At 39.0% G+C, this 14,206-nt stretch overlaps 1 protein-coding gene across 4 annotated transcripts in view; it reads right to left on the bottom strand.

Moving 5' to 3' along the window:
- Positions 1–14,004, bottom strand: part of NLK (nemo like kinase) — a 147,170-nt gene extending 133,166 nt beyond the window's left edge. For all 4 annotated transcript variants that reach the window (XR_011071970.1, XR_011071971.1, XM_068531114.1 and 1 more), the window contains exon 1: positions 12,437–14,004. Coding sequence is in view for 2 of the 4 variants with exons in the window: in XM_068531114.1 (XP_068387215.1) it covers positions 12,437–12,894 (458 nt within the window). In the remaining 2 variants the exon portion in view is untranslated. The remainder of the gene's footprint in view (positions 1–12,436) is intronic.
- Positions 14,005–14,206: the final 202 nt, after the last annotated feature.

Here is a 14,206-nt window from a genome sequence, read left to right as displayed (position 1 = left end):
AGAGTTTTTGTTTTATATTTGTTTTGTTTTGCTTTTAGAAGAACACTTCCTCCATTTTCAACAGGCATTAAGTTGGACAGGTATCATGGTAAAGTAGCAAAGGTTCTGGCTCAGCCTCTTACCAGCTGCATGACCTTGAACAATTCTCTTAGCTTCTTTCTCTGCGTCTCAATTTTCCCACTTATAAAATGAGGCAGTTACACTAGATGCATTCTAAAGTATCTTCCAACTCTATAATTCCTTTCAGATAGAGCTCTAGGCTTGTGAGAATGAAAAAATTAGCCCTCAAAAAAAAAAAAAAAAAAAGGCCAAAAACCTACCTTTGTAATGTTAGTGAAACAAATAGGATACAAAATTGTAAATATACAATGTAATAATCATGATCCCAACGCTAACATTACAAACACACACATTCCAGATTTAAAAAATTGAAAAAAAAATTACACCAAAATACTATTAGTGGCTATCTCTGAGTTATAGGTTAAAAAATAACTTTTTGGTATTTTCCAAGTTTCCTACAACAAACATATTATTACTTTGATAACAGAGTGAAAGGAGGGAGTTGAAGAGCAAGGAAAAACCCTTCTCTTATGTGCTAAGGGAAATTTTACCTTTGGAAGGCATTCTAGAATCTGAATGAATTTTTCAAAAACAGTTGGGTGTTAATCTGAAAAAAATCTCTGGTATAGTCATTTACTTGATACCTGTCAACAATCATTCAAAAGCTGTTAGTTACATGCCCTAGGTTAGTAAACTTAAGGAGGTACTGCATTTTTTCACACGTACTGAAACTGGTAATAACAATGATAGCTAACATACACGCATTGCCAAGCACAGTTCTAAGACCTTACATATATATTGATTCATTGAACCCTCACAACAACCCTATGAGATAGATATACCATTATTTACTATCCCCATTTTACACACAAAAACCAGAGGTTAAATAATTTGCCCACAACTAATAAGGGGTAGAGTCAAGATTTAAATACAGGCAGTCAGTCTGTCATCAGAGGACAGGCTCTTAACTATTAAACCATCCTGTCCCTTTGTACTTAAATGTTGTCCTTTGCAGGTCATTCTTTAACTTCCTTTGCTCTCAAAGTTCGTCTAAACTACTTTTCTTCAACCTGAAAAGAAACAATATTTAAGTACTGGGATAAAAAAGACTGGCCAACCTTTTAACTTGCAAGCTTAAAATTATGATTCATTTCTAAGTCATTACTTCAAAGGTACAGGAAGTATAACTTAATCTCCACACATATCACCAGGTAAACAATATGATAACATCTGAGGAATTAAATACGTGGCATTAATTACTAAGTTAAAATTGGAATGTTTTAATAAAAGACGCTTTATTGACGCTAATCTGTCCTCATGAATCTTCTGTGAAAAGAGCCCCTAAAACCAATTGTTGTACCTTTCTAAAATTTCTATTTTATTGAAATGACATTTTAAACCATGTTGTAATTAGTTTGTTTTTTAAAAGAATGCATCAATATTTATTTTGAACACTGGCCTTAGTACACAACCAGTTATCTTCACAATAACCTCAAATACTATAACATGCAGAACCTGGGAAAGCAACACAAAGGAAGCCAACCAATTCAACATAGTTGAAGGTTCTCACCTAATTCTTAGGCAATTCAAACCCAAACCAAGTATACATGTTTCTCTTTTTCTGCACAGTACCATTACCTGTCAATTTTTATGGTTTCTGGGTTGCTTTTACTAAAGCTCAAACTTCCCCACATCTGTATTACTAAATTTCTAGCCCTGTCAAAGTAAATATAGAAAGCAATAGTTTCCTATTTTAAAAAATTAAAAAGAGAAGAAGTGAGAAAAAAAAAAACTTTGCATCAGGCTGCCTGTTAACTTAGATGTGCAATGAGACAATCACCTGATAATTGCACCCTTTGGGTGCTTCTGTACTGGTAAGATAATAAAGAGAAATAAAGTCACCTGGTTTATTTCAATTTACTTACACAATTTGCAAATCTGTAGCTCTCTGCCATGGTACATTAAAAAAATTAGCATGTAAGAAAAATCACCTGCTTATGTAAATTGGAGGACGGTTTTTATCCACGCAGACAGAAAAAAAAAAATGGCTGCAATCTGGGTCAAATGACTAATTTTATCCATTTGTTCAAATGTCTCTCTTCACCTTTTCTCTGTAGCTCAGAGCAAGAATTTTAGGTCAAGGAACGGATAAACAAAAAGTTTCTGTGTTGTCCATTCCCCTGTAAGAAGTTTGCTGCCTCACACTACTGAGCTCTATATTACTTAAACTGAAAACAAGACTGAGAACTTTATCTAGATAACAAAACCACAACACTGAGAGGAAAGAAAAGAAATCAGTGGAGGATATCTGATCCAACTGGGAAGGAAAGCAAAAATGGCAAGGATCAAGTACCAATTTTACCTTTTGCTACTTTAGGCAAACAGGGCTTCAGGAAAGGAAAATACTCCAAATAATTCAGGGCAGGCAGGACAACTTCTCTACAAAGAACATTATTCCACTTTGCTCTATAAACACACCCTGTCAAGTTGTTCTGAGTCTGACATAAGTTAGATGAATGCGTTCTTGGTCATTTAACGACTACCTTCCCAGCATTCGTTGCTGGAATTCATCCCTCCCTCTTATAACTGACTCCATCTCCCGGTCCAGGGGTGGACCTGACTGATCCAAAAGTAACCTTATCCCCACTGACAGTGACTGGTTCAGAAATGAGTAAACAACCCAATAAAGGCCAAAGAGACTCTAGAACTGGGCAGGTCAATAAGGTAGTCAGTAGCCCCATGGCTACTGAACACTTGAAATTTGGTTAGTCCAAATTGAGAAGTGTTGTAAGCGCTAAGAGACACACTGGATCTTGTACATTTTGTATGAAAAAAGGAATGTAAAATATCTAATTAATAATTTTTATAGCAATAACATTTGAAATGATAATATTTTGGATATATTAAGTAAAATAACTACTAAAATTAATTTCACCTGTTTCTTTTTACTTTTTTAATGTAGAAAATTTTAAATCACATTATGTGGCTTGCATTATACAGTTGACCCTTGAACAACTCGAAGGTTAGGGGTGCTGACCTCCCCCACCCAGTGCAGTCAAAAATCCATGCATAACTTTTGACTCCCCCGCAAACTCAACTTCTAGTAGCCTATGGTTGACTGAAAGGAAGCCTTACTGATAGCATAAACAGTCGATTAACACATATTTTGTATGTTATATATATTATATACTGTATTCTTACAACAAAGTAAGCTAGAGAAAAGAAAATGTTATTAAGAAAATCACAAAGAGCAGAAAATACTTTTGCAGTGCTATTTACAAGATGAATCATCTGTCAGTACCTATATCAATACTGTCTTATATGATACAAAACACTGTAGCTATTATACGTATCACTAACGCTAGATGTCCAAAATGAAAAGATAACATGAAAAAGAAATTAATATTTATTTACAGGTATAACTAGTCATGCATTGATCACAAAGAAGCAGCAATATGGTAGCTTTATGGTAGGCTAGTTTAATCAATATGAGTATTGGAAACATTGTTACATTCTTTAAAAAGCCAGTTACCTGTGATGATAGGCTGATGTAGTTTCTCCAACTCTGAGTAAATGAGGGGGGGCAGGGAGCATACTGGATGTTAATGTAATTCTTTGAAAGCAAAGTTATAAAAGAGTAAGAAAACTAACACACTGTTAATTTTATATTAAACATCCTTCACCTTATGCCTATGTAAGGATAGACTAGTATCTACATATATTTTATGCATTCATGACACCTTTTACTTAATGTTTTGGATATTTCTAGGCTATGTGGTTTGTGAGTTTTTTCAAATTGTCACAAATCTCTAAGAAAGTTTCCAATATACTTATTTTTAAAAATCTGCATATTAAGTAGACCCTCACAGTTCAAACCCATGTTGTTCAAGGGTCAACTGTGTATCTAGGGACAGTGCTGCCGGCTTACTGAGGACTATTGAGGACATCTATGAAAGTGCTCCCTTCCTACTGTGGAAGAGCTTTAGGAAGTCGAGCTCCCTCTATCTCTGGGCATTGTATGCCCTAAACTGCTATAGCCTTAAAGCTGTGATACAGCTCTTTTTCTGGGAGATCCATCTGCAAACTAGTAAATTCCCAACGTAAATTCAGAATTTCAAAGATTCGTAAAAACAAAACATTTTAAATCAACTTGCTAGTTAATGTAAGCACTGGTAGGCAAATCAGCTTACCTGGTTACTCACAAAAAAAGACAAAATACTTAATATCAGACTTTATTTAAGTATTTAAAAATCACTCCAAATATTTAGGAAGGCAAGCAAATAAGTCTAAAACATTAAAAAGGGAAAGTACTATCAGGAAAATAATACCAAATTTATTTTGAGGAAAAAATTGATTGCCCATTTGCAAATGGGCAGGCCCTTCACAACTGCACCACAACATGTATAATCATTACCAATAAGTCAGTAACAGGAGAAAGTGAGTCTTTTGGACAAACTGCACACTTAAAATCTGATCCCAAATTTGAAAACTCTATGTAAGTCATCACACTGGAAAAGGGTTACATTTACCTCATCCTACCTTTAAACAAGTTGACAAGCTATTCAACATCTGGAGTCCTGAAGAAAGTTGTCTTGTGGTCACTAGCAGAATCTATTTGCCCAAAGTAATGCCAGAATGCTTTACAAATATTAATGCAATTTTATAATATAAACTTAGGAAGCACAGGATTTTATAAATGAGGAAACCAAGACTCAGAAAAGTCAAATAACTTTATCAAGGTCATAGAGTTGTTGGTACCAAGGCAGGGACCAGAACCTTGTCTCCTAACAAGTTTAGTTAGTACTTTATTACCCTGTCATTTAAGAAAAAGAATCCTCCCAAGGAAATGGTGCCTTGAATATGATAAACACCAAGTTCCCTGGTTTATTAAACTATAAATAACAACTTGGGATTTGGGAGAATTTTATTAACAATAAAAGTGCTGCTAATGCTGAAGACATTCTTTAGAAACAAATATATATATATATATATATATATATATGTATATATATATCTCAGAGGGGGGAAAAAATCATACAATCATTCTCTCATGTGCCATCAACGATCTGCTTGCTAAATTCAATGGCCTTTTTCCACCCTCATTTTGATCTGCACCAAAGATCACTCCCATCGTCCTAACAATCTTCTGCTGTGCGTAGGTTGTCAATCTATGCACTATGAACGTATTTTCCTATCTGACTGCCCTTAGTTCCACCTCCAATAATTTCTTCCACCTACAACTGAGAACATTCCCTAAGGCTCAGACCTCAGCTACCTCTACTCTTCCATTTACATATCTTAAAAAAAAAAATCAATCTGAACAAGTCACTCTCTTACTTAAAAACTTCCAATGGTTGCCATTCCTAATGTTTCAAACTTTTTCATTATTGCCCGCCCCCAGGAGCGTTTTCAGACATTTTCCCCCTTAACTGCCCCCCCATGAAATTTTAATACCATAGATATGTTGTATATCTGTTTATGTACTGTATGTATATACGTGCTTTACTCATAAAAAGAGTAAGTTTTTCTTGCCCCTCTCCCACGTACCAATGGCGTCTCATCTCTTCAGCAGGACACTCCAACCTCTTCAGGATCTAGCTCAAGCTTGTGTCTCCACCCTTATCTCCTATCACCTTTAGCAACTCCAGCCCCGTGAGCCCCCCTCACAAGGGCCCATCCACCCATAATGCCCTTCCCCGTTGTTGACTCTCTCATTTGTTTGTTTGTTTGTTTTTTTTGACTCTCTCATTCTTAAGACTCAGTAGTGGAGGTATTATCTCTTCTAGGAAGCATCCATACCTTCCACAGAAATTCCTCCTCTGTATTCCCAGGGAGTATCTCTACTGCTGCATTTATGGCAGTGAATTACAACTATCCATTTACAAATCTCTCTCCCCCACTAGATCATAATCTCCTTTAAATTCTTATCATCCAGCACAGTGCCTGGCAAACAGTCAACACACAGTAAATGAGTATAAGAACAAGTGAAAATAATTTGTCCTTATGTTTTTGACGGTTTCAAATATAGTTTCAATTCTCCATCAAGACTCCCTGAGAGCAGGGATGTATCACTTCGCATACTCTTTATTTAACTGTAAGCTCCTTCAGGGCAATACTGTGACTTAAACATCTTTATATCCCAAGCACAGTACAGATAATAGCAGAAACTTGAAACAGGTTTGCTAAATTATTAATAGAGCTAAATATCCTCATTAGTGCCTCCAACAGTGCTGGTCTGTAGCAGGCTGACAATAAAAATACTTTGACTAGTGACTTCCAACATTGTCAAAACCTTCCATATGATTCAATTAGCCAAACTAATTCAAAACACAGATGTGAAACTGGGTTTAGGTAAAGAGCACCGATCATGATCAAAGGCAGAATTCCCTGTACAGAGTCCCTCTACTCACACCATTACAATTAACTATTAAAGTTGAACTCAGTATAGTTTCCTTAGAAGTCATCCTTTCATAATGCCAAAGTGCCAGAATTTTTTCTAATGTCTCCTAGCTAGGTACCTTAGAACTACCGACTAGGCCTATGAGGACTTGTCACGTGCTTATTCACAGTATTACAGCTGTTGCCTCAGGCACTCTTTGTTACCCCCAAGCAACAAAAGGATCAAACTGACAAGCTATTTTAGTTAGGAAATCATTGTTGATCTGCATTAGATGACCCAAAAAACAAATAATTCACGTGAGTATTATGGAAGCACAGGGAATCATAAGTAAAACCCAAATATAATCTTATAATGGAAAGAGCTTCTACCCAATGACTTCTTTCTGTTTGGTTGGATGACAAATGGAAAAGTTTCTTTGGCTTTGACAATTCCCATCAAAGAAATCAAATCAGCATATTAAGGAAACTTACAGTAAACAAACAGCTGATTCTTAAACTGCTAGGACATCAACAAATCTAATAAAAACCACCTAGACACTCAATTCTACATATAGAAGTCAGTGAAACTCTAATGCTCCAAGTTGTGAAAATAATGAAATATTCCAGCACTCCATTAGAAGATGGCTTTTTATATCAAGGAACAACAATGCTACAGTTGCCTAAGCTTTGAGGATTAAATCCCAGAACTTGAGACGCAAATAAATATTCAGTTAACGTACTTTGCAAATATTCTTCTAGCACAGCACATGAAAGGGAACTATATCTACCCCTATTTCTTTTTCAGGACATGCACCAGTGGTACTAACTGACAGCTAAAAAAGATGCACGTAATTTTGAGGGACGTTGTTTTAGCTTGTCTGAAAAGGCAACTCTTTCTGAAACGTATTTTTTTAGGAAAAAAATCATCTTTTTTTCTTTTAAGCTGATATTCAATAGCAGAACATGACATTTCTCCCTAAGAATACAATGAGTTTCTTTTGTTGTGTTTTGGTTTTGTTTAATTTTTGGTTTTTGAATAAAATCTGCATAATCTTGTCCAGGAGCACAAGTACAAAATGACTTCCAGTGTTACAGGCTATGGAGTTTCTCTCGCCAAGAAACCAGTTCAATATCATTAGACTGTGTTACTTTTATTTTCTCTCTTTGCCTCCTCTGCTTTATGACAATGAACCTGCAGTTTCTAAAAGTAAGTTCGTTTGTAGTTAAAACTAACAATATAGATTTCCACATTTCTAGTTTCACACGGATGCTTTGTTATGTCTAGAAGAGCAACCGTTTCCTTTTTATGGTTCAGGCTCTGCTTCTTCAAAGCTCTTTTCACAAAGCAGACCCTCCCCAAAGAATCCAGCTGTGGCTGTTAATCTTGGCTGATAGAGAAACTTCTCAATACTACAGATTCTCAACCTGTAAAACACAGTTAGTAACAGAATACACTTTAGTATACCACTCTTTCTGATGCAACTAACTCCAGCATTTTCCCAAAATTATTCCAAAAGCATTCCCCATTTTTCCAAATTACATTTTGCTATTTGAGGAGTAAGAGGACGAGAGAAAACATCAGAAAATACATGATGCCTCTAATTTCCACAAGATGAGCAAGCTAGACAATCTCTGCCATGCATAAGGATTTACACTGAATAATTTTTGATTAAATCACACATATTTCCCCTGCCTCACTGGGATCTTCTTTAACAATTCACACCTCTTCATCCAAATACAAGTAAAATGAATTTCTACTAAAGCTGAACTTTGACAATAAGGATGTCCTTCATTTGTTACATTCTGAGAAAAAAAAAATTAATGTCCTTCCAGGCATGGAAATCCATACTTTCTAAAACAGTACAGATGATCTGGCTAAACACCTACCAAGTCCATACAAACATGTATATTATGGTTTTTTATGCATTTGTTTTTAATTAATTGAGAGAATAGGACAGAATATTTTACCTTAACTCTAAATTCAACCCTCCTTACTTCCCTGGCATATAGCACAACTAAGGGGACACTCTATGGTATTTAAAGTCATGCCTCCAAAAAATAGTCTGCATGTTGATTTTACCTGATAAATCTGATCTTATGTGAAGCCATTTCTATGCACATTCACGCAAGTTTGATTCTCCTACCAAAAATAACCACAATAAAAACCAGCTAACATTTATTGAGTGCTTACTGTGTGCTAGACAGTGTACTCATTGGTTTACAAGGATTACCTCATTTAATCCTCATACCAATTGTACGAGATGGGTGCTAGTATTATCCTCACTTTATAGATGAGGAGCAGAGAGGTTAAACAATATATCAAGATCACACAGCTAGTAAGTAACTAAGTATCAGTACAGTGATGCTTAAGTTTCAAACTACTTAAATAAAAGTAACCTGCTGAAGGAATTAGAATAATAAAATTCAAAGTTCTCCAACTTTACTTGGAGTACAAAGGCAACAGACTGAATGAATCCCAGGATCTTTGATCTTTCAATTAATCAGATAAGTAAAAAACACTTATTTTATAAAGCAGACGCTTTTCCCAGACTCACTTTTATCAAGGTTGCAATATGTACCATTAATTCAATCTGATATTTTCGGCTGCCAATGTCAAAACTGCCTGGGTTTAGCGGTCCTCAAACCTTTCTCATGTGGTCAACTTCCTCCAATTCTCAAAAGCATACGCTTCACGAGCCCCTGAAGCCTTTATGTTATAATACATCTTTAAGAACAGTATAACTTACTTTCCTCTGGCAAATGTGAACTACAGACAAGAAGGTATTTACATTATTCTCACCAAACAACTGAGGTTCCTGTTTGTGAGTTGTTTTGTGTTTTAGTTTTGCATTATGAAAATGTCCATATGGGCATTTGAAAGCCTTGTTATCTGATAAAGAAGGTCAAATTATGTACAATGCTTTGATAACCCATGAACAACATTCTGTCATTGGCGATGAATGTGTCTCAGGCTACCCCATGATATTACTAGGTAAACTGGAAACCTTACTTTGAGATAAAACACAGCAGACAGTTGTTAATGAAACCTTAATTGAACTGTCAAAGCACCACCTTTACCAGCAAGGTTATATAGGTAATTCACTACTTTTACACACTGTCCAACACTGATAGGTTATTCCAATAGTTAAATTCAGCAGAAAGATAAATCAAGCCTGGTGGACTAAATTGTTCAGTGATAAATCTGAATGGTAAAATGCTGCATCACTTCTACAAGTATCTCTCCTTGTCTACATGGAGAAACAACAATATGCCTCAAAATTATATGCAACATATTTAGCCATCAGTTAGTACCACTGGGTACATGTCCAAAAAAAGAAACGAGAGCAGATATAGTTTCTTTTCATATGCTATGTCAGAAGAAAAATACTTGCAAAATGCATTAAACATATTTGAGTCTAAGTGAATCTTATAATGCCCAAGTAGTTATATGGTGCTTTGAATTAAATGATGTATCATTAGGAGAATATTTTTATGTTCCATTTTAATCACTTTAGAAAATAGTTGTTTCAGACTCATTAGGTGCCTTCTAAATTAAAATGAAAAATTTTCGTTCAGTTAGTTAAAAAGTAAAAAAGCTCACTAATATCTTTAGCTTGGGTTTGAGAATACTAGTGCAATTCACTGTGGTTTGGTGTCCAGATCTCTAGTTTTAACAATCTTACTCACGTCATATAGCAGTCAAATTCCAAATATAATAAGCAATTCAGACGGCAAGTCATAAATATGTAAATATAAAAATAGAAAAGAATTTGCATACTAAAACACACACCTGGAACTCTTTCCTCTTTTTTTTCATACCAAATTGTATTTCACCTGTAACAGCTGATAAAAACATTCAATGCAGCTAAGTAGAAAAACTTGATTAAAGAACAAAGGAGGACCTGACCAGGAGATCAAATAACCAAGCAGCAAAGATGCCACAACACTGTGCTAGGTGCTGGGGTAAAAAAGAAGTACTCTAGCAGACACAGTCACTACCCTCACAGGGCTTACAAATGTAGTCAGTCAGACAGGGCAAACGCACAACAACTGGTGTACAGTGGAAGATGGCACAGAGATGGAGGTACTTCAAGTACATGGAAAGAACTCCATGGGTGGTAGAAGGGGTCGATCAATGAAAGAACCTAGAATGGATTCAAATCAAACACATTCAGATTTTCATGTATTGGTAATTCAGAACACCCACTACCAGAATGTTTGCTGTGGGATATGTTTCAGCACTACAGTTCCTCACCTCCCTCCCCTTAAAAAAAAATTCCCTTAGCACCAACTTGAAGTTAAAACTTCTACAAATCACATCACCATTTGATAGAAATGTAGGTGAATAACATCTTTAGAACATAGTCAAGAATGCTGCAACCCATTTCCCTTTCAGCATCTCTAGTTCTTAGCACTGTATGCAAAGCACTAAAATGAAAGAGAGCATCCAGGTCTAAGAAAATCCAAACAAATTCTCAGTAAATCAATGACAAAATTTAAAGCAAGGAACGATCTTTCTCCTGCCCCCTGCCCCCCCAGATTTGAAATCCTCAAGGGTTGGACACGGAACAGCAGTTCACAGTGCAGTCCCTGAGGATAGGATATGGAAGGGATGAGAGGAAGGCAAGAACAGGCAGGTCCCTGAGCAGAGACTGAAAAGGCACCATTACCGTCTGCATTCTTTCCCACCAGGAATCCCACACACCTTGGAGAACTTGCTGGGAAAACACTGGACTTCACCAGTTTAAAAAAAGACGGATCGGATCATTTAGTAGCCTAGTTTATAAAATCTGAAATGTAAATAAAGATGGCCAGATATAATGCAAAAATGAAACATGTCAATTATAGCCTGAAAAGCAATGACGAAAGGAGACATTTACCAGGCTAGTTCCAAAGAGTTCGTTTTCCTGTGGTGATGGGGGCTTTTCTATACATTAACAGGAATCTTTTCTTTTTTAAATCGAGGTATAGTTGAAGGAATCTATTTTTGAAGCACTGAAAACATCAATTCATCTATCCACACCAGAATACTTAATCCTTGGGGGGAAAAGCTCAGTTCACTCTAGTTTTGAAAGAAATAGGACCCTACAATGATAAATACATTTTGTTATAAACTACTAATCTTCCTAAGAAGGACAAATAGACAAAATGTTGCATTTAAGAAGCCCTCGGACTTTAAAAAGTATACTAGCACTAGCAAAAGTAGAGAAGTTTCATGTTTAAAAAGTATACTTCCTACTACAGCAACCAACCAAGGGATGACAGCAACTTACAAGCCACTAAATGACACTAAAACATTACACTGAATGTGGGCCACTGCATAGTTACAGTCTACTGACCTCAATTGTGGTACTCATGTGTGATGCTATATTTAATGCATTCTTATCAAAAGACTAAAGCTACATACTTCCCAACTGTAGCTTTATGGTTTAAAATAAACCACTCATGCAATGACTTAACTGGTTCAACTATGAACCTTATCTTCCTTCTGGGGATCCAGATCACAAATTAAGGAATGAAAAGACAGAAAGAGCAAAGTAGTTATGCAACGTATACCCCAATGACAAGACTATTATAAAGAATCCAGTTTGGGTCAGTTGTGACATTTGCTGCAATTGGGCAACTGATTCAAACTAAATCAAACATGAGAGATGGCCAAGGTCTGTGTAGAAATAAGCATTCCATGCATTCATCTATTTACTGAATCTCCATTCAGTGGCTTGCTTAGGTTCTACACAATAGGTTTGGTAGACAACAAACTTATGTGAGTTACTCAACAGAGGGTGCTCCACCAAAGCTGTCCACGACTCCAAAGCACAAGCCTAGATAACCAATGCCATCAGGCCTCTTTACCAGGTAAGGAAGGGTGACTTCCTACAGTTGAGCTGAGAAGCTTGTTCCACTTGGGTTGACATGGAGAAAACCATGAGAAAGGACTTGCCCAACGACAAGCATGAGAAGACACCAGGAGAAGCTGTGTTTTTCTTTGGATACTCACCAGACGACACCAAAGGCTCCATATCCAATAGGTCTATCCGGCTCAATATCCAGCTGCTGTTGTGGATGATGCGAGTGCTGATGATGGTGCGCCTTAACTGTGGCAGCTGCGGCAGCCTGTACCTGAGCTGGGGCTGCTGCAGCCGGTCCAGGAGCCTGACCCGGTGCCGGTGATGGGAAATAAGGCTGCTGCTGCCCAGGGTTTAACATGGCTGCAGCTGCGGCCGCTGCTGCGGCTGCCGCAGCTGCCGAGGAGGTATGCTGCTGTACGGGGTGGACAGCAGCAGCCGACCCGGGATGAAGATGGTGCTGGGGGTGGTGGTGGTGGTGAAGGTGAGGAGGAGGGAGGTGTGGAAGGTGGTGGTGATGGTGGTGGTGGTGCCCTGCTGCTGCCGCAGATGTACCGCCATTGTAAGCCGCCATCATTTTTGCGTTGGCTCTTGCGCCACAAAGAGACATTCAAAAAAAAATGCCCTTTGATTGGAAAGCAAACTGGGTCAAGCTGTCATTTGGCCATTTAAAAATGAAGAAAAAACCCACTCAACTCCACCTCCAAAAACGTGGAGCGTAAGTGGCTTTATGTCTTCATCAGTCAATCCAGACAAGTTAGAGGATCTTGGTGTTTAATTTGGGGGTGAGTGTGTGTGGAAGGGTGTGGGTTGCCCCCAAAAAGAAAAGAAAAGAGAAAAGAAAAAGGAAAAAGGGACCCCTTCCCCCCAGGTTTCCTGCCACAAGTGGGTACTAAAACTCCATCCTTAATTCGGGGGAGGTTCCAACTTTGAATGTGGGAATAAAGGCCAAACCTCCCGACCCCCTGAACTCCACACGCGAAAAGGATCAGGTAACACACCACCCTGGGAATCTTGTAAGAGGCTTGACTCATCTACCCCTTCCATTCCCACATCCTTTTTCAAACACCTACCACCTCAAAAATGCAACTGAAAAAAATTCCAACCACCCCAAAGTGAAAAGATGGGGGGAAATGTTCAGGGAAACTAGCTCCCCCCCTCGACTCTCAGGCCTTCCTACATCTCCCCCTACTCCTCGTCAGGTTGACCTGATTGGAAGGGCGGGGGGGGGGGGGGTACTAAACTTTCCCGAACAGAAAAGAGCCAGGGAAGGAAGCAGGAGGGACAGAGTGAGCAGAGGAGGCGACAGGGCAGGACAGAGAGGAGAAAGAGAACCGGGGCAAAGTGAAGGTAAGGAGGTGCGGGGAGCAATGAAAGAGAGGTGGGCAGCACTCGGACGCCCAGACAGAGGGAACCGCCCCGGGAGGAGGTTAGGGTCCCGGGGCCAAAGAATGGGAGCCCCGGGAGACGGGCGGGGTGCAGTCGGAAGCGGGCTGACTCCTGCCCCCGCCGCCGGCTGCTTCTGCTGAGGAGGGTTGGGGGGGAGAGCGGGTGGGTCCCCCCGCGCGACGGCCCCCGCAGGGCTCAAGGCTGCTCCGTCTCCCCCCCTCCCCCCCACCCGGCTTCCGTCCCCGCGGCCGCTTTCTCCTCAGCCGCCGCGGCCGCTTTCTCCTCGAGCCGCCGCCTCCTCAGCCGCCGGTGCCGCCGCGGCCGGACTCACCTCCCCTAGCAAAGCCGGATAGAGCGGAGCCAGCGGCGGACACGCGCAACCAGCCGCCGAGGCCCCGCCCCCGCCTCACACTGACCGGCTACCCTAGCCAATCCACGCCCACCTGTCCGCGTCCGCCTCCAATCCCGGGCCGGGAGCTTCAGATAGGCGCACTGTTCGGCCAGTGGCGACAGGGTGTGGGTCTCCTGGGGAA

The sequence above is a fragment of the Eschrichtius robustus genome, chromosome 20 (assembly GCF_028021215.1).
Source record: "Eschrichtius robustus isolate mEscRob2 chromosome 20, mEscRob2.pri, whole genome shotgun sequence".
In the NCBI taxonomy this organism is placed as follows: Eukaryota; Metazoa; Chordata; class Mammalia; order Artiodactyla; family Eschrichtiidae; genus Eschrichtius; species Eschrichtius robustus.
This window is presented reverse-complemented; position numbering and strand designations above follow the sequence as displayed.